The sequence below is a fragment of the Calidris pugnax genome, unplaced genomic scaffold, assembly GCF_001431845.1.
Source record: "Calidris pugnax isolate Ruff unplaced genomic scaffold, ASM143184v1 scaffold16, whole genome shotgun sequence".
NCBI lineage: Eukaryota > Metazoa > Chordata > Aves > Charadriiformes > Scolopacidae > Calidris > Calidris pugnax.
The window spans coordinates 2,410,703-2,437,506 of record NW_015090847.1 but is presented as its reverse complement, the minus strand read 5'-3'; the positions used below and the strand labels follow the sequence as shown (position 1 = coordinate 2,437,506).

At 45.1% G+C, this 26,804-nt stretch overlaps 1 protein-coding gene across 14 annotated transcripts in view; it reads left to right on the top strand.

Moving 5' to 3' along the window:
- ADGRL3 (adhesion G protein-coupled receptor L3) overlaps positions 1 to 26,804 on the top strand; it is a 591,492-nt gene that overhangs the window by 318,986 nt on the left and 245,702 nt on the right. For all 14 annotated transcript variants that reach the window (XM_014943112.1, XM_014943115.1, XM_014943111.1 and 11 more), the window contains one exon: positions 25,683 to 25,792. In XM_014943112.1, coding sequence (XP_014798598.1) covers positions 25,683 to 25,792 — 110 coding nt within the window. The remainder of the gene's footprint in view (positions 1 to 25,682; positions 25,793 to 26,804) is intronic.

Below are 26,804 nucleotides of genomic sequence, written 5' to 3'. Positions count from 1 at the left end.
TCCTTTCTGGAGCCTGGTTAATGGCTCAATTGAAGGGCAGAATCCTGTAATGTACAAAGAGGTTAATTAATGATCTGCACACACACAGCTGCAGCACTAAAATAGCATTTTCTTTTTTTTTTTTTTTTTTTTTTTTGATTATAAGAAGGATGGCACTTCTTGCTCGCTTCCTGCAAGCTTCAGTCACGTTATTAATGCAGCTTCCTAAAGTACGTGCAAAAGCAGGTGCACTTGGTAATTTAGCAATGCAGACACACACCCGTGACAATATTGAGCAGCACCACAAGCATGATTTGTAATGGTCAAGAGCTGGAGGATCAACCTGAACAGGCGGGACGTTTTCAAATCTAAGCCTCCAGTCTTTGAATCAGGCTTACATTAGCAGATCCTGCTCATCCTTGGACCAGTTTGGGGGAAGAGAGGTTTTCAGAGATACAGCTGGGGCCCGATTCATTCTCTCATCTATATGGGGATGCACAAGGCATGTGAATTTGAATATGGTCTCAATATAGATTAAAGTCATCTAAATGGTTGTTACAATTACCTCTGGCCCTCTAGCACCAAGTCACTGATGGCCAGGAATGAGTTCTCATGCACTATGGGTTGCTGATCGACAGAGGAATAAAAGATTAAATGGAAATTACAGTCCATCTGGAAAGGCTTTGTTATCACCCAGGGTGGACAGGAGTCAACAAGGGATTTTATTAATTCAATTAATAAAACCTTTTCTCTCTTCCTGCTAGGGAAAAAAAAAAATAATTAGATAAGGTAGCTGAAAATGAAGGTATCGGTGATGGGATTAGAGAGGTTCCTGCATTTTTTCAGTCATTTCCTTTGAATTAAACAGCATTTGAGCTTTCTTTTAGGGCACTAGTGCTTCCCCTCCCCCCCCTAGTTTCAGGCTAGACTTCTTTTTTCTGAACAGGCTCCTTATCGGCAGGCACACACCAACCTATCTGGGAGTTGCATTAAGAAGTAGGTTTTAGGTGAAAGCTTTATTTGTTCCATCTGTAATTAGAGTGATTTTGTTCTAAACTCATAAATCTTTCCTCCCTTGTTCTTCTGCCACTGCCTGGCTCCTCCTTTCAGCTCCGTGTCAGGCACTCCACTCCCTGCTCTCTTTCTAGATCAGATTTCCTTCATTGCCTCCTTTCTTCTTACACCTGGTGGGTTGGGTTTTTTTCTGCTTACGGGTTTGATTTTTTAGTAGTTTTTTTTTTTAAACCTTTCCTTGAGTTCTTCCTGGTAGCCTCTGTTTCCACGGTCCTTTTTTTGAAGAAGCTGGCTTGTCTTTGTCTCTTTGCTGAGCATCTTCCTGTCAAGTTAAAGCTCCTGATTTTTGTCCGTCTCCTGACCCTTGGTGTCTTTCGCTTTTTATTGCCCGGCTCTTAATTCCCGCTCTAGTTCTCCATGAAACCTCTCCTGTGCCCTCATATTTCTTACGAATGTGACTCTGATTCAGATATGGTGGGGAAAAAAAGACATTAAAGCTTCAGGGAGAAATTTGGATCCCCCTAAAAGAGAGGACTTCTATCAAGAGAAATCTTTGGAGGGGAGAGGGTTGTAGCGCTGGTGGGAGCAGGGAGGTTGAAATGACTTTGGAAACCTCAGCCAGCTCTCTGAGACTGGGCACAGTGGTGACACTCCTCAAGATCTCTGTTGCCCTTTTGATCATGAGAAATGTTTAACTCTCACCCTACCTGCCTGGGATTATGGAAGAGCTCCGTCCGTGGAAAAATCCTGGCATCGCCACTGCCTTCCCACACCTTCATCCCACCACCCTTTGCAATCCTCAGCCAAGCGTGGGTTATGCTGAGCAATATTACCCAAACAAATATTACCCAAACAGGGTTTTAATGTTCATTTTGTCCAGAGGTTTGAGAGGAGGGAAGGAAAAATGGTTTGGGTCATATAGGCGTTCAGAGACGTATGTCTGAATGCTTAGGAAGTGCCACTAGGATCCTTGGAGATAGCTGTGAGCCCACCGCCACGGAATTCAGTGCTAACGTGCTCTTTTTGCCCTGTATTTTGTGGGTGTCTATTTTTGTCAGTTAGGTTGACAGTTGGACAAGATGATCTTTAAGGTCCCTTCCAACCTAGAAGATTCTGTGATTCTGTATTAAACAGTTTGCAGGTTTGTTTGCTCTTTAGTCAGCGAGGCCTCGCGGCCTGCATGCGACCGGGGGAATGGGCCTTGACTCTTCAGCAGTCTGCCAGCACTGTCTGTGGCTCATTAGAAATCTGCTCTTATGGTCAGGTTTTACTTTCAGAATGTTAATTAATTTTCCAAAGCTCTGTTATTTGGAGGAATGGGACCACAGCGGCGAGATAAGGAAGATCTGGCTTCTTTTCCAGCTCTGTTACACTTCTGGATCTCCATCCTCCCGCCTGCCGATCAGCCCTGCGATAGCTGGGGCAGGGACGTGAGCCAGCTCTGGGAGAAAATGCTCCTGCCTTTCTTCTCTCCATTTGATATTCTCTATGTGTGTGCGTCCTGCCTTGATTTTGCATTCTCTTGCAATATCTAATTGATTCTTTATGAGGCCTCTGTGCTCCATTTCTGTCTGTGTATAAACATCAGTGCTGTTCGGCATCGTCAAGTCCTTGGGGTCAGGGGACCAACTCTGGCTTCGTGTCCTCTCTCTCCAGTGCCCTGACTGCCCCAGGGCAAGCTGTGACCCCCCTGCCCACGCAGCCAGGCTGCTGGGGGTGTGTGGGGGTTTGGGGTGGGCACTCAGAGCCCTGAGCTGGAGAAGGAAATGCCGGTGGCCTCTGTAAATTCTGCAGCGTGTCATGTTGTTTCTCTCCTCCTACTTGCAAAACAGAGATAACGAGTCTTAACCCGTCTGTATCAGACCGGTGTTGAGAGATGCAATTAGCTGCTGACCACAGGGCTTTGAAGGTGTAAGGTATATCTGACATATTTTTTAGAAATATTACTAAAATTAGCTTTGCTCTTTTTCCCCGTACAATACCGTGCAGATGTACCGAGTACGTGTGCAGATACGAAACAGTTAAAAGTTCTTGTGTGTCCTTAGAAAAGGCATCCCATTAAAACAAAACAACACATCAAAGTGAATTAAATCCTTTTGAAATAATCTTTATTACTGTATGTGGTTTAGGACCAGCTGAACCCTCTGAAAAGCCAAAGCGGGGAGCGAGAGAGGGAGAAGGGGAGAGAGAAAGGCGCTTATTTATGTGAAGTCTGTCCCTCTGTTGGACTTTGTGCAGCCAGAAACTGAAAGAAAGGCTTCCCCAGTGTGTCCAAGTTTCTGGTGAATGGCTCCTTTGGGTGCGGAAGTGAGCACCGTGGATCCTTTCAGCCCAAAGGAACAGTTAATGAGTGTTTCTCTGTTCTGCGCTGCTGGAATGAGACACATCCTTCTTTCTAGGTCACTAAGTTAATCAAGTCAAGGATTTCTGTCCATTGTCCTTCTTATCAGTCACAGCTGCATTTGCATTAGGAAGCTTTCTGTTTCTTTAAGCCTCATTCATGTACTGATTTAATCCCTTTCCAAGTCTGCAGAAACAAATGTCTAATGTATTATATAGCCATCTCCCGACCCAAGGAAAAACAACATCCAGTAGAATATGTTTAAAAGCAGATGAAAGGAGAAAAATCGTTGCTTTAATTATCTGATGCTCGGTGATAAAACATAGGGGCAAAACAGGTGGAAGCTTATGTTTCTAATGTGTGAGTTTTAACTTGGTTCTGGGTAGCATCAATATCAGCGTGCACCCGAACAAACACTCTAAGGTGGGAAGGGAAATTGCTCTTCTTGAATGTTAAACATTGCTGTAGCCTCTCATAAAAACCAGCAGTAGCCGTTGCAACGTATTAGATAATAAATTCGTCCTGGCAGCACATTTCCAATTCACAAGGGTGCCTGAAGGATGAACCTGAGACAAAAATGCAAAACCCACTACAGTTGTAATGGAACAGCCGGAGTGCTCACTTTTAAAAAGGTGAGAGTCTACCTCTGGTTACGCTTCAGTTTCCCCACTGGTTCACAGTCTTGATGTTTGGAGGAATAAGCTACAATATCCTATTGATTTTGAGTACAGTTTTGGTCAAAATAATAAAGATTCCCTCGTCCTGCGACTGCTGCAGCCACATCCCAAAGGGGGCACCTCTTTGATTTTTTTTTTTCCTCTCTCGGATCTCCTGAGTCACTGGGAGAAGTTGGCCTTCATCTTCTGTCAGCAGCAATTCTTGCTTTTATCAGTGGAGGAAAAATGGCCTTGGTCATCTTCTTAACTTTTCTGCGGCCACTTGTCCATTTTCTGACCCTTCTTTGACGATGTTGGGAAATACCTTTTGGGGAACAATACTTAGTCTGACGATGTTGGGAAATACCTTTTGGGGAACTTTTTTTTTTCTTTGTAATAGTATCACCTAGGGTTCCCTGCTCAAAAACTGCATGTTACTCTTCCTCGTAGATTTTCCTCCAGGTTCCTGCAGGCCTCTCTTAGGTCTTAGGCAATGCCCCGAAGCTTGGACTTTCTCAGCCTGGTGAGAATGTACAGGTTCAGGTCCTTTGCAGCGCAGGAATGAGTCTCTTTTGCTCCCATTTTCTGACACTGCTATCAGACAAATATTCTGTTCCCCTCAATGCTGCAGAATTCAAGTGCTGTGTCCTGATGGTGTGCCCTCCCTCAAAAAGCAGCCAAATGAAGGTCAGCAACACCGACAGCTGGTGGCAGGAGCAGGTTAGACCTCAGAGGTGGCTATCACTATACCAACACATTCTCACACAACATTTTGATTCAAAATTTCATCATTTCTCAAGGGAAAATGGTGCCTTGAAAATATTTGTCTGTGACAACCATTTGGATTCAGCTCCATGGATAGAAACGAGGTGGTGGTTGTTCCTGTGGAGGCATATGAGGGTCTGAAGAAACGTGGAGACTGGGGCAGCTCTCAGCATTCATCAGTGGTAGCTCCATGGGATCTTGGTTGACTAAGACCCGCTAAGGATCCAGCTCACAAAATGTGTAAGACAAAACTATTTCAAACTGCCAGCATACCGAGGAGCCCATGACAGACAAGCTACAGATTGAGTGGGTTAATCACTCTTATTATTTGTTCATGTTAGCCTGTGGTTTCTAGAACTGCACTTTGATTAAAGTTCTTTGATTAAATGGATGAGTTGACAAGACAAATGTTCTTCACAGCCCTCTGAAGCGTGGTACAAAATAATGAACCTTCTCCTGCTTTGGTTTTCAGTTCTGCTTTCTCTCCTACCCACAGCCAAGTGGCTTTAGAATGAATCAGTAGGGACCTAAACATCTTTTGGAGCAGTGTCTCTTATGCATGAGAGCGTAGCAGCTGTAACTGGAAGAGGGAGAGAATGGAGGTTCTTAGGAACTTTTGCAGAAGACAATTGTAATTTTTTAATTGTTAAAGTAGTTACAGACTTTTTAGCTCCTTATTTAACATCAATAGCTAAAAAAAACCCTCAAGGAGAGTCCAAGTGCTCAGTCTCTGTGTTGTTGATGATGTTCAAGCTGGATCTGAAGGCATTGGCATTGCTGTAATCAGGATTTGCCTGAGAGGGAGGGCAGTGCAGGAAAAGGCAGGCCATGTTAAGAGGGGATTTGGAGTGGATGATGAGGGGGACTCCAGCTTTGTGCCCTTTTAATTATACTGTGAAGTAATACGGAGGGGATAGTCTTAAGAGCAGATGTTTAAGAGTATATTGTCACCAAAGGCCGAATGGGATTTTCCTGACAGAAGGGGGAAGCCTTTAAAAACAGCACTGGGCACTGGTCTGCAGGCTGGTCTGCCCTGGACCATGTTGGCAGCCCAGTTTGCTGACAGCATAGAAGGAAGTTGTGCCATGCAGCTAGGACTCATAATTCAAGCACAGACCTGTTAGCAAATAATTTGTTTTGCCAGAGTAGCCAGTTTTATAAAGAGAATGAGTAAAGCTCTGCCAGCAAAAGCCCTCTCTTATCAGCCTCCTTCACCTCACGGTGTGGTGTTGAGTTGGTTTAATTTGGATATCGCCATGCCAAAAAGAGGGTTTTATGAAGCAAGAATTGTGTTTGTCAAACACAAGTACTAAACCAGATTCATCATCATTTGGGATACTTTTAACAGGGACAATTTGAGCTGCTTTCTGACTTTATTCCTTGTGCAGACCCTGGGCAGAAGCTGGCTCCTCCAGACAAGGTTCTCTCCCTCAGATGGCCCAAGAGTCCTGGATGCTTCCTTGGTTTCAAAGCATCATCATTTTGAGCATCAAGGCTATTGCAGAGTCTGCAGGCAAGACTCATCAGCTCAGGGGTTGTGTCTCAAAACCAGGGGGGGGACTTGGGTCCCCAGTGGGGATTTCTCATTGGACTGATGTAGTGAAAGTAATAGTCCTTATTGGAAATGGTTAGGCGATGAGAAATCAGGTCAGAGTTGATAACAGAGTGATGTCAGACCACCAGTGCTGCTGTGAGCAAACGTGCCATATGGCCCAGTATTTACATTTTCCCCCTAAAATTTATAGGGGAAGGTTCACCAAACAGGAGCAAAGAGCTTTCATTTTGCCCTGAGTGCTTGTCTGCTGCTTCACTCGGTGTAACAAGTTCCAGGTGAACAGGCACAATTACTTTCACTCCCATGGTTTTTTTTTTTTAGATGCAACCCAGTTTTAAACGCTTCCATTGTCACAAGAAAGTGCTGGCTGTTTATCACGTCCTCAAGTGTCCCCTTTAAAAGGCAATGAACACCTAGAGCAGCCTGTGGCCCCGTTTCTTACCCTGGGCATCCCAAGACTCAGAATCACAGAATCACAGAATCACAGAATCTTCTAGGTTGGAAGGGACCTTAAAGATCATCTTGTCCAACCATCAACCTGACTGACAAAAATAGACACCCACACAACAAACAAGGAGCATCACCATCACTAAACCAGACCTCCCAGCACTACATCAACCCGGCTTTTGAACACCTCCAGGGATGGTGCCTCAACCACCTCCCTGGGCAGCCCATTCCAATGCCTGAGAACCCCTCTCCTCATAAGACTTATTCTCCAGACCCCTCACCATCTTCGTCGCCCTTCTCTGGACCCGCTCCAGCACCTCAATGTCTTTTTTATGGTAGGGGGCCCAAAACTGGACACAGTACTCAAGGTGAGGCCTCACCAGTGCCGAGTACAGGGGGACAATCACCTCTCGGGCCCTACTCCCCACGCTGTTCCTGACACAGGCCAGGATGCTGGTGGCCTTCTTGGCCACCTGGGCACACTGCTGGCTCCTGTTCAGCCCACAGGCCACCAACACCCCCAGGCCCTTTTCTGCCAGGCAGCTCCAGCCACTCTGCCCCCAGCCTGTAGTGCTGCCTGGGGTTGTTGTGACCCAAGTGCAGGACTTGGTACTTGGCCTTGTTGAACCTCATCCCGTTGGTCTCGGCCCATCGATCCACTCCTTGGCACAGAGGTGATGGAGGGGACAGGACCACAGTGGGGTCTGTTCCCTGCCCTGTCCCTGCACTGGGGGATGGGAATAGCTGTTGAAATCATTACTGCGATTCCAGTGGACAAACAGAGCCTTGCTGGGATGGACATCTGCCCTTGGAAACAAAGCGGACATGGATTTACTCACCTAGTTGGTAGTCCTCTTAATTTTACTCCTGTGAGTAACTGTCCTTGGCAGGGGTGTAATAGAATCTGCACTTGTGGCCGGGAGAAATTTATTACACTTTTTTCTGTAGAGATATCTGCCTTTTTTTCTTTTTTTTTTTTTTTTTTTTTTTTTTTTTTCTTTCTCTCTCTCCTCTTCTTTCCAGTGGAAACTGCCTTGTTTGCCACAGGTCGCCCCACACGGCCGCAGCTCACTGGGGAAATGGTAGGATTTCAACTCATTGGGTGTGGATGCCTTCTTTGAAGGCTGGGGTCTCTTCACCAGCCAGGAAGGATGGTTAAGAAGGATCCTCTTAACCAGGAAGGATGAGGGAGGCTATGACTGCACGAGATGTGGGTGTAGCATGGCTCTTTAGGTGTTAATGCTCCTCCTGCAGCAGAGTGGGAGCGCTTCAAAGCGGAGCGAAGGGAAAGCAGGGAGGAAGGAGGAGCAGGGAAGGCAGGAGACAGCAAGGTCAAAATGCCAGGAGCTGCCCCGGCAGCTTTTGTCAGCCTCATCAAAAGCCAGAGGCTGAAGAGATCTTGAAAATACTGTGCCTGAATGGTAGAAGATGCGGAAAAGTTGCTGGAGCGACAGCAGGGTATTTGCTTCCTTGTTGTCATTTCCATTTCATTTCTGCTGATGAAGAGAAGACATCTGTTGTCTCCTATACAAACGGGAGTTCCTCATGTGCTGTAGCAGAGCCATAGGGGTCTCTGAGCTGTCTTTCCAAGGCTTTTACTGGTATTAAATCGTTTTTGCAAATACATATGTTCAAGAAGAAGAGAAAGGGATGAGGCTGGATGTGAGTCTCTGCATCGGAGTTGAGAGCAGGTTTCACCGAAGTTAAAGCAAGCGTTCATCATCGCGTGATGTTCAAAGAGGAGATAGACTGAGGGTCTTGCTTTGGCAGGTCCCAAAAAGGACAGCACCGTGGTGGTACACGCTCCAGCTGAATTGGAAAAGGCTTGTGTAAGCCAAGGGCCACCGAGCTCTCGGTACACGGGTGGGACACGTGAAAGGCTGCAATTGTGGGTGCTTGAGTGGAAAGGAAGGGAAGAAAAATAGTGGCCCGAAAGTTTTTTAGCCTATTCTCTTTTTCTTTTTTTTTGCTTGAGTGGAAAGGAAGGGAAGAAAAATAGTGGCCCGTAAGTTTTTTAGCCTATTCTCTTTTTCTTTCTTTTTTTTTTTTTTTTCTTTCCCTTCCATCCCTAGCTTCGTTTGGAATTAACTGAAGTTGTGGCTTTAAATTTCTGTAATTTATTCCTGCCTGGAGACACGTGTCGCTGTGTTTATGTGCATTATTCAGTTTTACATCAGTCAATTAGCGAGCGGGTAGAAACTAAACTGATTCTGGCTCTCTTAACCAGGGGTTCGTGTCGGCTTAACTAAATCAGTTTTAATTAAATCAAACACCACTGCATTCCTCAAAAAGGTTGCCCGTGCTCCAGCATACGTGTGCACAGAAGGTGGGCAAGCAAGAGGCTTTGGAAGGATCAACCTGCGTGTCCGTCGGGGCGTTTATAGGTGACCAATTCCTGCGCTGTCACATGGAATGGAGAGATGTAAATCCCCCTATAAATTGAGCTCACTGCTTTGGCTGCTCTGCTGACAGTGTAGTAAACAATTTCTATGCAGAGCGCGATTTTCCTAGTTTAGGAATGGAGCCACTTAGATTAGAACTCGGCGTTTTAGTGAGAAATGTCTAAAACGTTTACATAACCTATTTACATATGAATACAAACATTACAGGCTTTATATTAACAGTCCTTGTTGTTGCTCATTACTATGCATAGAAAAAGACATCAGCATTTCTAGTAGCATCTACAAAATTATAAATATGTGATAGAGTAATTACTGATTTGGAAATCCAAATTATATTAAAATGATTGTAGCATCTGTGTCTCCAAAAACCTCTCCATTTGTCAATTCTAATCTTTTATTGCTTAGGCAAAAAACATGAGTCTTATGTCTGTTTACACAGTTCTTCCCGAATCCCAGTTGCACGCCCCTCACCCCACCAACTTCCCTGCCTTGAAATTTAAGAAGGAAGTGGAGGAAGGAGAGGTTTGATATCACAGTATCTGAAATTGGTCCACAGCTGTTTCTCTCACCTTTTCTTTACCCCACACCTTCAAAAATACAAAAATTGTTGGTAGCTTTTGCAGATTTATATGAAGCAACCAGGAGCTGCCAGGAAGATTGTGCCAGGGCTGATGAGATTTTCCTCTAATTGCAAAAACTGCCAGGAAGTTCTTTCAAAGAAGCAGAGGTATCCATTTAGTGCTGATCCTTTACTGGTTTTACTGCAGACTGGCTTGAGTCAAATGGTTGTGAAGCTGCTGCAAGCCAGGGAAGCTTTTGGTGTGCTCCATGGTATGAGTGAACATGGACACGTTCCTGTGCAACCTGCTCTGGGTGGCCCTGCTTTGGCAGGGGGTTGGACTAGATGATCTCCAGAGGTCCCTTCCAACCCCATAGCATTCTGTGAATAAAACCCAAGCCTTATGGTGATGACTGTGCTGCAAAGTAGAAACCTGGGACAGGTTCTGGTGCCCTTCATCGCGACGGTGCTTTACTTCCAGAGGAGACCCTGTAGGTCTTAGAAGGTTTGGGTAGCAGATTTCACACATAAGTAAATAGCAATAAAAGTAATATTTTATTATTTTTAGTATGTGGCTCTCAAAAGGCTTTGCAGGGGGGTCAGTACAATGCTTCCTGTTCTGCAGAAGAGCAGAGATGGTAGAGGCCCCTTTGCCGCTCCCTCTCTGGTCTTCTGGATGCTGGAAGACACTGCCCAAGGGAATTTATTCATGGCTTGCTCAACTGTAGTTATTTGTAGCAGCATCTGCTCCCAGGTTTTTGAGTCCCGGACCAAAGTTCCGATGGGGGCAATTAGATGGGAGATGATTTGCCTGGAAATCGTGCGCTCGCTAGATACAGTGGGTGCTGATGTCCTGAGTCCTCTGATGGGCTGAGCGGGGATTGAGGGTGTCCCGCTGAGCTTTAAGAAGGTCTTTGAGAATGGGTCCATGGGTTTCACCTTGCCTGATGATGGGGAGTGAGCCCTTTTGAAGTAGTACATGTTCTCTGGCACACATCCCCCAGTTTTAGCTGAGCCACCCGCGATTCCCCCCTCGGCTTTAATTACGGCGCTGCCTCTACTTTTCATCTCTCTTTACACCTTCTGCTTACACCATACAGGGACTTAAAGGCCTGTATACGCATAGTAACAGTCCTACAAGATGAAATGCTGCTGTATAAATAAAGCAAGGGAGGTTTGAATAAAATCCCACATAGTTTTACTGCATGAGCAATGAAAGATTGGAAATGACAAATGGGTTGACAACTGGTGTGCGGTGCATAAATAGCATTATTTATTTACTCAGTCGTGCTGGAGTAAGTGAGATGAAGCTCTCGCTGGCTTTTTGGGAGAGTTGTCAGAGAATCTGTAAAGGCCCCAGGATCGAGCCCAAGCCACTGGCACTAGCAGGTAGCTAGCTGTTAGCTGGAAAAATGAAGCATTTCCTTCCCAAGCTGTGGGTGGTGAGACACTGGAACACTGGAAGAGGTTGCCCAGGGAAGTTGTGGCTGCCCCATCCCTGGAAGGGTTCAAGACCAGGCTGGATGGGGCCTTGAGCAACCTGGTCTGGTGGGAGGTGTCCCTGCTAATTCAGTAATCTGAGGGGCACTGGCTATTGATACACAACCCTTCAAAAAGCCTGGAGTGAGATGAACGCTGTTAAATGCACTGATGGTATAAGGAAAAGCCTCATCTTCTCAACGTTTGAAGAAGAACTGACTTTCCATGGATGCACTGAGAAAAGAATGAAGACTTTGGATGCCGCCTGTGACTTAACAAGCTAGTCTTGTTTACACTAAGAAAGAAAATAAAAGGCTGACAGTTGCCTATTATTTTAATTACCTCCAGAGTTAGCAGAGGTGAGTATATGGAGGGTTTTTTTTAACCCTGAAGCTGAGCTGAGGTGTCCTCATCCCTGACTGCTTAACTCTCCAGCACCTGAGTTACCCTACACCACTGCTCCTCATTACAGCCAGGCTGCAAAATGGACTACCCAAGTATTGCAGGATTTTAAGTCACCATCATTTTAATGGTATTACGTGGCACTCAATGTATCATTTTTTCCCATGTCTGCTCTTGCCTACACACCACTTGGCCAAATATTCACCAAACCAGATAGAAGCAGAGCCTGCCCGATACTTTATTCTGGTGGTCCAACGTACATGAGACAGCTCGGGTGCCATCTTCACCCCCTACCAAAATGCTTCCTCGCTTGCTGAGAAAAAGTGGAGCCAATTGCAAAGAGAAGAGGTTGGATGCCACCACTGTAGGGGTGTTCTGCTAGGGGGTAGGAACTAAGGGTTTACGGCCATCCGTGGAATTAAATCCAACTCTGCCAGATCCTGAACAAAACCTGTGATGCTGAACTACTGCAGAGAGCAGGAACAGAAGAGGTGCAAGGGACGAGGTGGCACCAGCCCAGGTCCCGATGTGGTGCAGGAGCTTCTTGTAATTTTTAAGCCTGGGAGGTGTCACGGCGTTGTTAACAGTTCATTTCTGTGAGTTGTTGAGTTGATGCAAGGGCCCCTGTGTCATGAGGCTGGGGAAACACACTCTTCGGTGGCCCCAGGAGAGCATGGCTGTCACCTCTGCACCCACATCTTCATCTTCTTGAGAGATGGTGTTCAAAAGACGGGTTGATGTGGTGCTGGGAGGTATGGTTTAGTGATGATGCTCCTTGTTTGTTGTGTGGGTGTCTATTTTTGTCAGAGTTAGGTTGACGGTTGGACAAGATGATCTTTAAGGTCCCTTCCAACCTAGAAGATTCTGTGATTCTGTGATTCTGTGAATAGAGGGAGCTTTGCAAATATAAATGTTGACAGGGCACATGTGGAATTAGATGTGGCAAAAAGTCCAGTAGCAGCTTCATTGTCACAAGCAACCAACACTCTGTGGTTCAGTAGGACCAAAGGCCAGTTGGCAAGTTACCCCTTGGCTGGGAAACGCGACTGGAGCTGGTGTGTGTTCAGAAGTCATCTTCTGACCATGGTGCTAGTGCTGAAGAACTGCCCGGCCATGGCCTCTGCTTGGTAAGGGATCCGTTTTGGGTTTTCTTCCTTACGGAGAAGAAATTTTCCCATAACCTCCCCAAAGCTTCCAGGGTTTATCTGAGCATCCATGATCAGCTCAATGAAAGTCTAGAGGGTCTGGGCAGCTGGTGAGTGGTTTTGTCCAGCTGATGCAGTTTAAGCGCTCGCTTTCATGGCTTGTACAAGGCTAGGGGCACATTTTTCTCCCAGAACTGGATCTTCTGGTAAATCAGAACAGGAAAGCTGGAGAAGAGGAGGGCAACAGGAGCGTTTCTGGGAGGAGGGTGGTGAGGATGTAAGGCATGGCTGGTCTTGGGCCTAGTTTTGTGGATGAGTGTAGCTGAGTGTGGGTCGCACGTGTGGGTGGTTCTTTTTATTAGCAATGTTTTAAAATCTTAATGCTCAGGGAAGGCTTTAGGGAGTCTCTTTGGTGATATGATGTGGTGAAACTCTTTGTGTATTTTCTTAATAGGGGAGTATTCTTGATTGTACACTCCCGCTATCCAGACCCTGTTAATGGTCAGTGGTGCCTGTAAAGGACTTGGTCACCCACTGAATTCACTGGTGTGTGCATCAGACCTGCGAGGAGGAGCAACTGTATGGGCAGCAGTATGTTGGGGTATTTTTTTTGCAAGGAACAGGTTGCTTTTTTGCTTCTTGCAGTGAAGAGAATAGCTGATACCTTTCCTTCTGGCAGGGCTGAAGTATCCATGACCGAGCTCATGCCGTGGTTTGGAGTAGACCATATTGCCCAGGTATAGGAGGTTTTATAAGGTAACGGGGCAGGTATCAGCTATGGTCCTGTCCACCTCAGTGGTGGCCAGCAGAGCGAGCTAGCCCGACTTGGGGAGAATTAAAGCATAAAAATATCCCGTGTCTTCTTATCCCTCAAATGCAATCAGGAGGAACGTGGTAGCGGGAGCCACACTCTCTTGGGAAGCCCTGCTGCCAAATTCGAGAGCTTCACATGGCTGGAGCTCCTTGTCATAAAATGGAGGATTTTATTTGCTTTTATTAAGTAACAGAAGCTTAATTAAGTTTCTCCTGAATGTAATAAAGCGATACAACTGAATGTAGGTCAGTCCCAAGCAATTGTTTCACTGCTTTGCCGGCTGTTTAACTGATGCTCAAGTGTTAAATAAGAACGCTGAAAATTTTTAAGTTTTTTTTTCTTTTTTTCTTGTTTTAAAGGGGCTAAGTGGCCTGTTTCTCAGGGGACCTCGAGGCTAGCCTTGGCCCTTTGAACCTAATTAATCAATGGCGAGGCTCTCTGAGCGCTGGCTGCGGAATGCTCTTTAATTGCTCGCTTGTGCAGTCGTTTGTTTTGTTTAACCTGTGAGGGATTAAACTCTGCTAGAAAGGTCCTTGCTTCTGTCCTAGCACAGCTCCAGCAGCAGCAGGGTCTCCCCTCAATTTCTAGCACCCCCGGGATGCTGGAGGGAGGCAGGAGGGGTGACTCTCCCTTCTCCCACTCCCCACCCTGCCTGGACCCCCCCCAGCATTTTCACCCCCGTTGCTGTCAGTGAGCTTCCCAGGGCTGCGCTCTTGGCAAAGGGAATACCATTAGTTAATACAACCCAAGAATTCTCCAGATATCCCCCTCGCTTTCTTTCATTAAAAATGAAACTTTAGAGACAGAAACTTTAATGATTTTCTGTGCATGTGTGTTAAGGCTGTAGGCTCCGCCGGGACCCCCTTAGCATCCCGCCTCTCCCAGCAGCTGTTCAGGCAGCTCAGATTCTTTTCCAAACTGCCAGTCTCCAAAAATATTTCCTCCTCGAGTATGGAATTTCGCCCCTGAGTCAGAGGGTCTGCCCGAAGCGATGTCAGGATTCGGTGACAAAGTCAAGGCTGCCAAAACATAAGAGCATCCCAAGCAGCTGGGGGGAGGGCAGGACGGCGAATTTCCAGGCTCCGCTTTTGCTTCCGGCCCCAGTTAATTGTTTTGAGACAGTGTGGTTCTTGTAATGCCTGCCATTAACATTCGAAAGAAAGCTAGATCGTTTTTAAGATGTTTCAAAAAGGGATGTTAAAATTTATCTTCCTTTTTATTAGATCCACTGCACCGAGACACCCAGTGGTTTTAGAAATGTAAGTAATGAAAGGCAGAGAACAACTGTGAGCTGTAGAAATGATTTATGGAGACATCTGATGAATTTATCCTGCATCTTTACCCTTTCATCCATCTCCCTGGACTTCAGCTAGTATGTCTAAGCAGCACCAGACATATTTTAGAGTTGATTTACCAGAGACATGCTCCATGCTCTGGAATGTGGATTTCCCAGTTTCTGCCCCACCTAAGGCTCCCCTGCAATCCCAGGCAGGCGTATTTTTTTTTCTGCAGAGCTATGTGGGTTGGATTACCAAAGTGGTTAGGGGGCTCTTCAACACAGCCTGGGGCCTGACAAATGCTTTAGCCAGCAGCTCCACTGCTCTCCATGAGAACCAAGGAGTCCCAGGCCGTGCTCAAACAGCTGGCGCTTTTTTGTAGCTCCTCCAAGAAGAACCACGCTCATTGGAAAGATTTACCTCCAGCGTGAGACAGAGCTGTTCTTTAAAACCTGGCCTTTGAGTTTAGCTTCCTCAAAGAAAGCTTTCTTATGTACAGTGAGCTTAATTCTGTGAGCACAGCATTAGATAGGCTCTGCAGTATGAAACAGGCAGTCCTCTACTAACCAACTATGTTCTGCACCTTCACAAAGAAGACCCAAGGTTTTGCAAGAGCCTTGTTGCTCCCTTCCTACCAGTTCTTGAGCCACAGATGTTCAAAGGCTGTTTTGCTATCGGACTTTTTCCCCTGGGTAGTCTTTTTAGCCAAATCTGTATGTGTTTTAACCATGTGTTTTAAAGTCAGATAAGGTATGTGTTGTGGTTTTACCCCAGCCAGGACCACACGGCCACTCGCTCGCTCCCCTCAGTTGCCTTGGGGGAGAGAATCGGACAAGTAAAAGCGAGACAACTCATGGGTTGAGATAAAGAGAGTTTAATAAGTCAAGCAAAAGCTGCACAGGCAAGCAAAGCAAAGCAAGGAATTCATTCACTGCTTCCCATGGGCAGGCAGGTGTTCGGCCGTCCCTGGGAAAGCAGGGCTCCATCATCCCTAATGGGTACAGAATCTCAGAGTCACAGAATCTTCTAGGTTGGAAGGGACCTTAAAGATCATCTTGTCCAACCGTCAACCTAACTGACAAAAATAGACACCCACACAACAAACAAAAAGCAAAAAGCACCACTAAACCATATCTCCCAGCACTACATCAACCCGTCTTTTGAACCCCTCCAGGGATGGTGCCTCAGCCACCTCCCTGGGCAGCCCATGCCAATTCCATTTTGTACTGGGGAAGACAAAACGCCATACTCATAGAATCATAGAATGGTTTGGGTTGGAAGGAACCTCAAAGATCATCCAGTTCCAACCCCCCTGCCCTGGGCAGGGACACCTCCCACCAGACCAGGTTGCTCAAGGCCCCATCCAGCCTGGCCTTGAACCCCTCCAGGGATGGGGCAGCCACAGCTTCTCTGGGCAACCTGTTCCAGTGTCTCACCACCCTCATAGTAAAAAACTTCTTCCTGAGATCTAATCTGAATCTTTTTTCTTCCAATTTAAAACCGTTTCCCCTTGTCCTATCATTACACCTCCTGGCAAAGAGTCCCTCCCCAGCTCTTCTACAGACCCCCTTCAGGTATTGAAAGGCCGCTATAAGGTCTCCCCGGAGCCTTCTCTTCTCCAGACTGAACAACCCCAGCTCCCTCAGCCTGTCCTCACAGCAGAGGTGCCCCATCCCTCTGATCATCTTCATGGCCCTCTGCTGCACCTGTTCCAGCCGGTCCATGTGTTCTTGCATGTAATGACTACTTGCATGTAATGAGCAAGTAGTCTTCCTCTTAGGATGGTGAGCAGGTAGGGTCACCTGGGCAGGAGAAGAGCTGGTGGGCATATGCAGCTGAAAGCTGAGATAGACAGACAGACAGACAGATGCATATGCTGAAAACTCCCCCAGGAGAGACAAATGTGGAGGGAATGGGGTGGTGGGAGCTGGAGCTGCTGGAGGGATGTTCTCAACAGCGCATCCCTCCATCCCCTCCCATGTTGGGCATGCAGCCTCAGAAAGTTCAGTGCTATGTTTGGACATTTTGAGGAACTTCACAATGGCAGTTTCAGGTAATATATCTAAGATTAGGCTTTTTTTTTTTTCATCTGTTGTGTTTTTTTTTTTTCCTTTGCCATTTGCTTCCCTATGTGCTTTGGCTGGGCTGGGACGCGTGTGAAGGCTTTGTGGCACTGTGCTTGCTTTGAGCTCAGAAGCAAAGTGCAGGCTGCCTTTAGTCAAGCTTTAGGCTGAAGATCAAAGAGGCAGAGTTGGCTACGCTGGAATAAAAATTTTTAAAAAGTCCCTTTTGAATATCAAAAACATTTGTATTGAGTTCATTTCAAGATTATTTTTTTGAGAAAGTTTTGTTTGTTTCTGATTATTATTTGTACTGCTTTAATGCCTGAGACACAGACGAGAGCCAAAACTCCTTTGCACAAGGTGCTGGACAAAATTGGGTGTCATTGACAGATGCTGTATTAATAGCATATGGCCCTGGCAGGCTGTTTGTTTTACTTATTAAAGTTATCTTTTTGTCTGAACGTGATGCTAAAGGCATAACCTGTCACATGTTGGGAACCTCGCTTGTTTGGGAAGCTACCCCCCCTGCCAAGAGGCTGAGGGGTGATTGCTTCCTTAACTAAAAATCTGTGGATATTTCCTTAAAAATCACCATGGTATGGTGCCGTTGGCAAGAGTGATGAAGGGAGATGTTGCTCTGGGTTTCACAAACAGTGCTGCATGGACGCTCACTCCTGAGTTTATCAGGGAGTTGCCCAGCTTTGCCCTCCCATCCTGTTTGGACATAATCGTTTTTGCTCCATTCAGTCATTCAATTATTATGTCAAATTTGAGATGGAGTGCAGTACAAATTATTTTGGGCCAGAACCTTTCTTTAACCCTATTCGCAGAGGTGAAAGACTTAATATATTAAACCTGCCAGCCCGTGAATACGGATTGCTTTAGCCCTTTTTGAGACAATGTTCTCTAATCTCAGACTTCCCTTTTGCAGGAACCAGTCAGTGGCTGGGACGGGGGCATGGGGTGGTGGAAGTAAATGGTAGTATTGTGCTTATTACAGGCTGCCTAATTCTTTGTACTTCCAGAAAATGTGACAATTGGTGAAGAGGGATTGAGCATTGACTTGGTTAAAATGGCACTGAAGACAAAGTAATGTGGAGCGCCAGCTGAAATTCAGCCCAGACCTCCCCTAGCCTTTCATTTGACCCCCTAACCCAAATTAAAAGCCAGATTGTTTTCTCTTCACAGTTATTTTAACTAGTGTTTACTCTGGCTAAACTGATGAGCCTTTTATTGGTTGGTTTGTTTTAGGTGTTTACTCTTCTCTTCAGATGTTTCTCTTTTCAAAGTGGATTTTTATTAGGGTGCTGCAGAAGTTTATGGATTTGGAAGAAGGAGAGTACCTGTAAAAGGGCAGAAGCAGTTCTTCAAAAGCTGAGCTTTACAGCCTTGAGGCTTGCCTGGTTTGGTTTTCAGCCTTATGGACCAGTATCCACTGAAAGGTGTTTTAGACTCCATTTCAAACCTGCCTTGTTTGTGTCCTCAGCATAATTACTTTTTGTTTTTTGGCTACGTAAAACTGGTATTTTAATGATTTCCAGAACCTAGTTTCCATCTTGCTCCCAGGCTCTCCCTACTATATCAAGATAGTCCCCTCGGTGACCTTGGCAGCAGCTCGGGTTCGGGTTGGCTCTGCAGGATTTTTCTGCTGTTTGGCTGGCTGGGATTTTGGTGTGGTTTCGGTGGTTTGTTTTTCTTCAATTTTGCTTTGATCAATATAAAACAATAACCAGAGGAACGAGATGTTTTTTTTTTTTTTTTTTTCTGTTTCCCCTGTCAAACATAGGAAGATTCTACAATAAACATAGCAGTTTAAATGTATCTCCTTGGCATCTCTCCCCAAAGGTGCTCGGTGAGGCTGCGATGAGAGGGCTCTGCCTCTCCTGGTGCCGGTTTGATCCCGTAAGCAGCAGCCTCTCTGACAGCTCCAGCACCTGGATAGATAATTAAAACCCGTCAATAAAACACCAGAATGCAGTCTGCAGTGGGACTCGTCTCCGCTCGCATTAAACACCGCAGATAATTATATCCTAGCAGAGGTTGGAAAGCCAGCTTCTCTGTGCTCTGAAAGATCAATAAAAAGGCCCATTCATAATGAAGAAAATGTTTCAGAAACTGGATTTTCATCTCCCTGTCATTAGATCCTTTGCTTTTAACGTTTTGCAGAGGCACAAAAAAAAGATTCTGTTCAGGAATTCTTTGTTTCTGGAAGCTAAACAGGCAGAGGATTTAGCTTTGCTTTTGTGCAGCACGTTATTGAAAGCAAATGTGATGAACCAGAGGCTTTTCTTAGGTCGTGGGGGTCTGTTCCCCCGTCTCCACCCACCCCTGCCTCCCTTCTCTGCTTGCTTGCTTTTTTCCCCCCTTGTCTTCCCCACTTATTTGCAAGCCATCACATTAACTCCACTTACAAGTGGAATTTCTCTTTGCTTCCTGTTTACTTTCTCCGGGGCATTAATTTTAATTTTTTTTTATTTTTTTTTTTTTTTTTTTTTTTTTTTTTCCTCCTCTTGGCCCTTCCTAAAGGGTTGATTTGGAAATATCACAGATTGACAGGGGAAAAACCCACTTCTGGCTGACTTATTTGCTGCGACAGCCTCTTTCTTAAAGCAGGCATCCCAGGGAGGAGATTTTTTGTGTTCCAGAGAAGGAAAAGGATGTCTTGCAGCGTTGCATGAAGGATAATGAATTAAGTCTGTCTCTTACTGTAAAACCATTAGAAGAGTGATATGGACCTTGAGAACAAGGGTTAGATATTTGATGCCTTGGCTATCTCCATGCGCCGGGGCATGTGGTGGGTGCCTTGCCTTTGCAGAAAAAATACGAAATCTGTGTAAAGTAGGTATAAATGGGTCTGATGGCCCATTCAGAGGGAGCGGGTAGCTTTGCCACTTGTAGTGGATCCCAATATGCCATGTTCACAGGACCCCTGGTGTCACCCAAGGCTCTGTCTCAGAAGGACTCGTCTCTAGACGATAAGGGCCAGGAGGAAGAGGGTGTTTTGGGGCTGAAATGGATGTTTGAGCCTTTAGGCTTGTGGTAGACCTGTGCACAAATTTCTGGTTGCTCTTTTTCCGGCATCCCCAGTATGACAGGTGCCTGCCACCCTTCTTTTGGCACCCCTTTTTCTTGTCTGGGGCAAATGGTCCCCACCTGGACGGGGAGTGGGAGGACTTACTGGTGTTGTACCTGCCGTGATTAATGCTGAAAGGTTTTTCTTTGGGATTGATCTTCTATTTTGTGCTGCCTTCTCATTTTTGTTCTGGCAAACACGTCGCCCCAGACATGTCTAGCCTGATGCTGTTGACATGTTTGTGCTATTAAAGTTTCTGGAAAGGCCTAAAATAAACATCACCTGCCAAACCATTATTTTTTCCTTTCTTTCTCTTTTGGTAAATATATCAACAATGTCAGGATTGGAAAAAATCAAAGATGTCAAGGCAGGAATAAGCAGCTGTTTATGTCTTAAAGTATTTCTGCCTTACTCTGACAAGGCGACCTTGTCACTTAAAAATCATAAAAATGTTGCCAGAGAGAAGGAATGGAAATTTGCTGAACGGAAATGAAGTTTTGGTGTTGGGTTTTTTTTAGTCTGAACTGAGAGTTGCAAGCAGAGTTGAGCCCTGCAGCTGGTTCTGAACTCAAAAGCTTCCTTCAGTCCCACTGCTATAAATGCAAAACAAATGCCACATGAATTATTATTACTGTTTCCCATTAAAACTCTTGAAAGTCATTTTTCCACTGGAACTGGGAGAAGTCCTGCAAAAATAGTCCATGTTTTCTGTTACAGTGTGTGTGTGACACTGAACTGACACCTCTCTTCTTGTATAAATATTTTTCCATGTCTGAAAGACAAAACAAGTACCTTAATAAATGGGAATAAATGTAGCTGTTTTTAAGTCATAAAGAACACCTTTTTTTCTTTTTTTTTTTCTTGTGATTGGGACAATTTTTCTCAGGAGGTAATTTTTCCTCTCCAAAACATGTATATGAATAACATGAACTTCTGTTGATGAGATGCTGGGTGCTTAAAGGCTGCTGAATATCTCTAACTGATTTTTAGGAGGGTTTGGGAATATTCTGTTCTCCTGAACGTACAGGAATGTCTGTTGCTGCCATTCTCTTAAGTCAGGGTGAAAACACAGATCTCAAGTTATGCTTTAGTTTCTGATCTCTTGTTTGGTCTTGGTAGGCATCTGCACCTTCACAGAATCCCAGAATCACATGGGGTTGGTAGGGGCCTCTGGAGATCATCTAGTCCAACCCCCTGCCAAAGCAGGGCCACCCAGAGCAGGTCCCACAGGAATGTATCCAGGTAGGTTTGAATGTCTCCAGAGAAGGAGACTCCACCACCTCCCAGGCTCTGCCACCCTAAGAGTGAAGAAGTTCCTCCTCATGTTTAGGTGGAACTTCTTCTATTCAAGTTTGTGCCCATTTCCTCTTGTCCTGTCCCTGGGCACCACTGAAAAAAGACCAGCCCCATCCTCTTGACACCCTCCCTTTAAGTATTTCTAAGCATTGATCAGATCCCCCCTCAGCCTTCTCTTCTCCAGACTAAAAGACCCAAGTCCCTCAGCCTCTCCTCTTAAGGGAGATGCTCCAGGCCCCTCATCATCTCTGTAGCCTCTGCTGTCCCCTCTCCAGCAGTTCCCTGTCCTTCTGGAACTGGGGAGCCCAGAACTGGTCCCAGTGCTCCAGATGGGGCCTCCCCAGGGCAGAGCAGAGGGGCAGGATGACCTCCCTCGACCTGCTGGGCACACTCTTCCTGATGCATCTTGGCGAAGAGGATGTGAGGTACAAGCCTTTTCATTGAGCACCAACACAAGCTTTTGCAGAGGAACCCAGCACTGGCAAATTGTGTTTTCCACATCTTGCAAAACAGGAGATGCAGCAAGCTTTTTTCCTTGCTAGCCTGAATGCGGTGGCAGCATGGTGAGTTATTTCTGGTTAGCTGTGTGGACACGGTTGGTCCACACAAAGTGTCCATGAATCATGGCCAGCAGCATTTATGGAGGTGGCTCAAGAGGTGCAGGACCTCTGAGAATCAGGCTCTGTCTTCACGACCAACCTTGCAGAGAGGGAGGAATGACAGCAGGTAGCATTAAGGACTTCCAAATAAAACAAACCAACCCCAAACACCAGGATGGCTTTAAATTCCTTGTCAAATGCCTGATAAATGGCATTAAGGGGAACTGAAACCGCTTGAGTGGCTCATTTAATTCTTCCCCGTCTCCAGAACATTTGCCTTAAAATGTTGTAACACTAATAAAATGGAAACTTCGTTTTTTAATAGGCATAAAATTATCTAACCGGTCCACCAAATTTACAGATTCCACCCACAATTTCTCTTGTTTACTTGGTGTCAGAGTATATGGAGAATGAGAAAATACCCCAAAAGGCCAGGGGTTTCTTAGAAAAGCTGCAATATGAGGGCAAGGCAAGGGAAAGAGAAGTAGTTTCATTTGAAGGAGCTGATGAATCAGAGATAAAAATGAGACACTTGTCAAAAGGTTTAAATTAAAGGTAGAGAAGGGTGTAAAAAAGATGGCTGCGGTTTTTTGGAGTACAGGTGTGCTAGAGCCAGCGACGCGAATGGTTCCGGCCCTGTTGGAGGGGAATCTGGCGAGATGCAGAGCTGCTGTTTCTAGTGTAAAGCCAAGGGACCTGGTAGAAGAGACAGATTTATACTTGAGCTGATGTGGTGCTGGTTCTTACCGTGAATTGCAACTCCAATAGTTAGTAGAGGTCTTCCTTCAAGAAAGAAGCAAAGAAAACAAAGAAAGAAGGAAAAAAAAACCCACAACCGAACTGTAAAGAAACCAAACAAAACCAAAATAAAACCAAGGGATCCTCATTGCATTGACTGGAGTTGTCAATACCCAGCTTTGAGCCTCACAACTTGCAGGAGTTTGGAGCGAATCTTGCTAAGACCCAAGCACCAAGAAATCCCAAGATTCAATGTATAATCCCATGATTCACAAAGTTGAGCTCGTGGGCTGGTTTGCTGGGAATGGAGTAATGCATGATTACATGGATTTCAAGGTTATAGATGCATCTTCTTTTACACATCTCCTTTTCTGGGTCACTTCTTGTGTGTCACTTCTTGTGTGTCACTTAGTGTCCCCTGGGCCTTTAATTTTTCTGGAAAGAAGTATGACAACACTGAAGGGACCAAGAAGTTGTTGTGAAAGTTGCAAAAAAGTATGAGCAGAAGAACAGAAACCAGAGCTTTAATGATGAGTGCTTTTTACTTCTTTCTCCCCTTAAAATGTTCAGAGCATGATGTCTGACTTTAATTGTTGGTTGAAGAGGTATTAGGTTTTTTCTAAGATTTTTAGTCCAAGTTTCCCTCATCCCTTAAGTGTGCTGGAGGGGGAATCTGCTTATTTAACCCTGGGGTGATAAAAGGAAGCTTGAAATGCGAAATGCTGGACGCAGTTTTACTGCCCATATGAAATGAGTGTGAAAAGGAGAGGAGGTTGAGTTTTTCTGGTTTTGGTGGGGTTTTTTGGTAAGAGCCCTCTTTTTGCACATTGTGTTAAATACTGCATAGTATTTAAGCTTTTATTTGGGAGTTTTTCATTTGGTGTTCTGTTGTTTCCCCCCGCCCCGGGGTGGCACTGACAACTTGATCTCATCTTTGTTTGAAGTTTATGTGCTTGGTAGGCTCAGTGCTTTGCCATCACCTGCTCCAGGGATGCGCAAGAGGGTTTCAGGACCTGCTAGAATTGGGGGGAAAAAGCCCATACCAGCACCCTGCATTCCCCACTCAACCCCTTGTATCAAGGTGCTTTTACTCTCTTTGGTGGTATTCCAGAAGGCAGCAATGCACCCGGGCTTCCAGACCAAGTTGTTGTACTCTCTTTGGTGGTATTCCAGAAGGCAGCATGCACCCGGGCTTCCAGACCAAGTTTTGAAATACTGTTTATGAACCTGCAGCTTTCTGGGTTGCCATGTTTTCACTGCTGCTTTCTCTGTCCAAGTTCTTGCATAAAACAGAAATGGCCGCAAGGACATGTTTGGCCATTCAAAGCAGATGCTTCCTTACAGCCAGAAAGAAAGAAAACACGTGCAGATGAACCCTAAGTGTGTCTGTTCCTCCTCCCGCTTCCAGTTCCTCTTAATTTCAGATCGTGATTTTGAAACATCTCTTTGATCCGTTGCTGTTATTCTATGTAACGTGGCCAGGGCTGTCCCTCCAGCCAGAGAGACTATCGATTTAGGCCAGTGCAATTGCTTTTTGAAAGGCACATTGAGCCTAGTAAAGGATTTTTGTTGAAAGTGAAGATTTGGATGATGATCAAAAGTCTCTCCTGGAAGACTGCCCACTCACACGGTCCAAGCTACCTGTGATATCCCAGCCAAGCCACCTCTCTGTAATTCGCAAGGGTGAGGACAACAAAGTTACCCTTTTTGTTAATAAAATTGTTTTTTTGTGTATATGATAAAACTAGTCACTTGCTGTGATAACAGTCATCTTTCAACTAGAACACAGGAGAACGTCCCAGCCCTCTGGATTGTCTGTTATCCCACAAAACAGCCTGATGAGCAAGCGTATCAGCTCTTATTAATCTTTCCATAAAATTAAAGAAATCGTGGAGCTTAAGGCAGTCACAAATGAATCAATTTTAATTTATGGGCTCAAATAAAATCCTCATTAAGGCTGACAAACTATAGCCTCAGGTAAACATGAAGCATTTTCACTGCAGTGCTAAATGAGTTCTGCACTGGATGTCGCAGCTTCTGCCAGAGGAGCAGGAGGGTCTAGAGAAAGTAAGTGGTATGACCCTTAGGAGGTCTCCTTTTGGCATGAAAAAAATCAAAGACTAATTTATCTCTTTTTTTTTTTCTTTTTTTTTTTTTTTTTTCCTTAAACAAACAAACAGAGGATTTTTCTCCCCACAGTTTGCTAAGTGTGTTTGAGTCCCCAAAATATACAAAAGTTGCACATGGAGGTGCTTGTACCGAGAACTACATCTGCTGCTGGAAAAAACCCACATCATCTCAGGAGATGCATCTGTGCTGGGCAGAATGATTGAATAAAACTTAGCCATTTATAACTAATGCAATTGTGCTGGCTGTGTATGAAAAACTACTCTTTTGGTTTCCAGACAGCTCATTTGGTGATTTATTTATTTTTTCCACTCAAGTGTTGCTGTTTCTAGTGTTTGCTTTGCATTAAACAGCATTATTCAAGATGACTGCTTTTGTGGGAACTCTTTATAAATATTTTGTAAAATGTATTTCTTATGCCTGCTATAAAATAAACAATGCTTATTTTTGCCACAAATGTTGTTGGTTTAGGCTTTGCATTCTGGTTGCTGGGGATCCTGGTATTTAAGGTTAGTTGAGGTCACTTTGATGGAATTTGGGTTTCAAGCATTAGAGGACTGCGTACCTGTAATAATTATTTTATTTAATTTTATTTTAAAAAAAAGTCTTCCTCTCAATTTGTTTTTAAAGAAATCCCTCCTGGTGCTGTAAGAACTGCTCAGAGGGGAAGGAGTTATGCCAACGTGTCTCTTCTCTGTTGGCAATGAGCTGATGGACACATCCTGCTCAGAGGGGAAGGAGTTATGCCAACGTCTCTTCTCTGTTGGCAATGAGTTGATGGACACATAAGTTGTTTGCCATCAGCCTTTGCACACTCTCTGGAGAGATTCCCCAGCTGGTGCTGGAGTCCCGTTGCATCTCCACTCCTGTGGATACTGGAAAGGGCGCTTGACCTCTCGACCTGTACTTCTATCTGGACAATTTTCTGACTCTTCTTTTCTTGCTTTTCAGATGCAGCAATCGGACCCAATGTGCAGTTGTTGCTGGCCCTGATGTGTTTCCAGACCCTTGCCCCGGGACGTACAAGTACCTGGAAGTGCAGTATGAATGTGTCCCTTACAGTACGTATCTTGATATATCTGTGTTTGTTTCCTTAATAGAGATCTGATTTATTGTGGAGACTGGGCCAGCCTTGAGCTTGTCTCTTGTTGCCCAAGGGCAAGTAAACGCTCAGTGACAAACCACGTGCGTCATACGAGACTGAGCTGATAACATGAAAAATTGTCCTCTGTGCAAGATCTGTGCTTAGCTTAAAAATATCCTAATAGTGCCCCGTGTTTTCCTTGTTGTACCGTGTAACACTGACATACCATCTTTTGTAAAGCACTTGGGAAGCCCTGTTAGTGAAAGCAGAGCAGAAGAATGAAGCACTATTGCGAGCTTATAGCTTCATTTTGCAGAGTTTTATGTTTGTAATTGTATAGCAGTGCGCCTTGACCGACCTATGTCCGTGTAATTGGTGACATTTGATAAGTGCCTTAAACACAGTATTCTATTGCCGAGGAGGTAGAAAGCTAATGTTTTGGGAAATGTGATGTTCGATGGTAGAAAATACTAATTTGTAAGCTTCCAAAGTTATGAAGGCAAATTACAGGCGAGCTATTTAGCCTGAATTTTTGAGGGTAGAAAAACAGTCATCTGGGATTACAGCAGTACGTGCGGAATAGGAGCTACAAAAAGTTAAGTGTACCTCAGAATTTGCTTTAGAAACCAAATTTGTTACACACAGTTACAGTCCTGCTGTCAAAAATGGCATACCTCAAAAAAAGAAATAAAACCAAGAATACTAGGAGTGCACTTTTTATTAGCAGTCATAAAGGAGTGAGCGGTGAAAAACGGGACTATTTCTAGGTTTTCGGTTTGAGCAGGCCAAAGCTCATAGCACACCACTCAAAATAAGAAAGCAAGGATGGGAAGGAACACTTTGGAGCCATGGAGATGTGCTGAGAGAGCATCGGGACACTTCAATTTGCTGAAAGCCAGGGTTTGGCTTGAGGATGAAGAGCATCTTCCTCATTGCCTGGAGCACGGGCTGCAGGAGAGCAAACGTGGCTGAGAAAGGGGAAGCCAGAA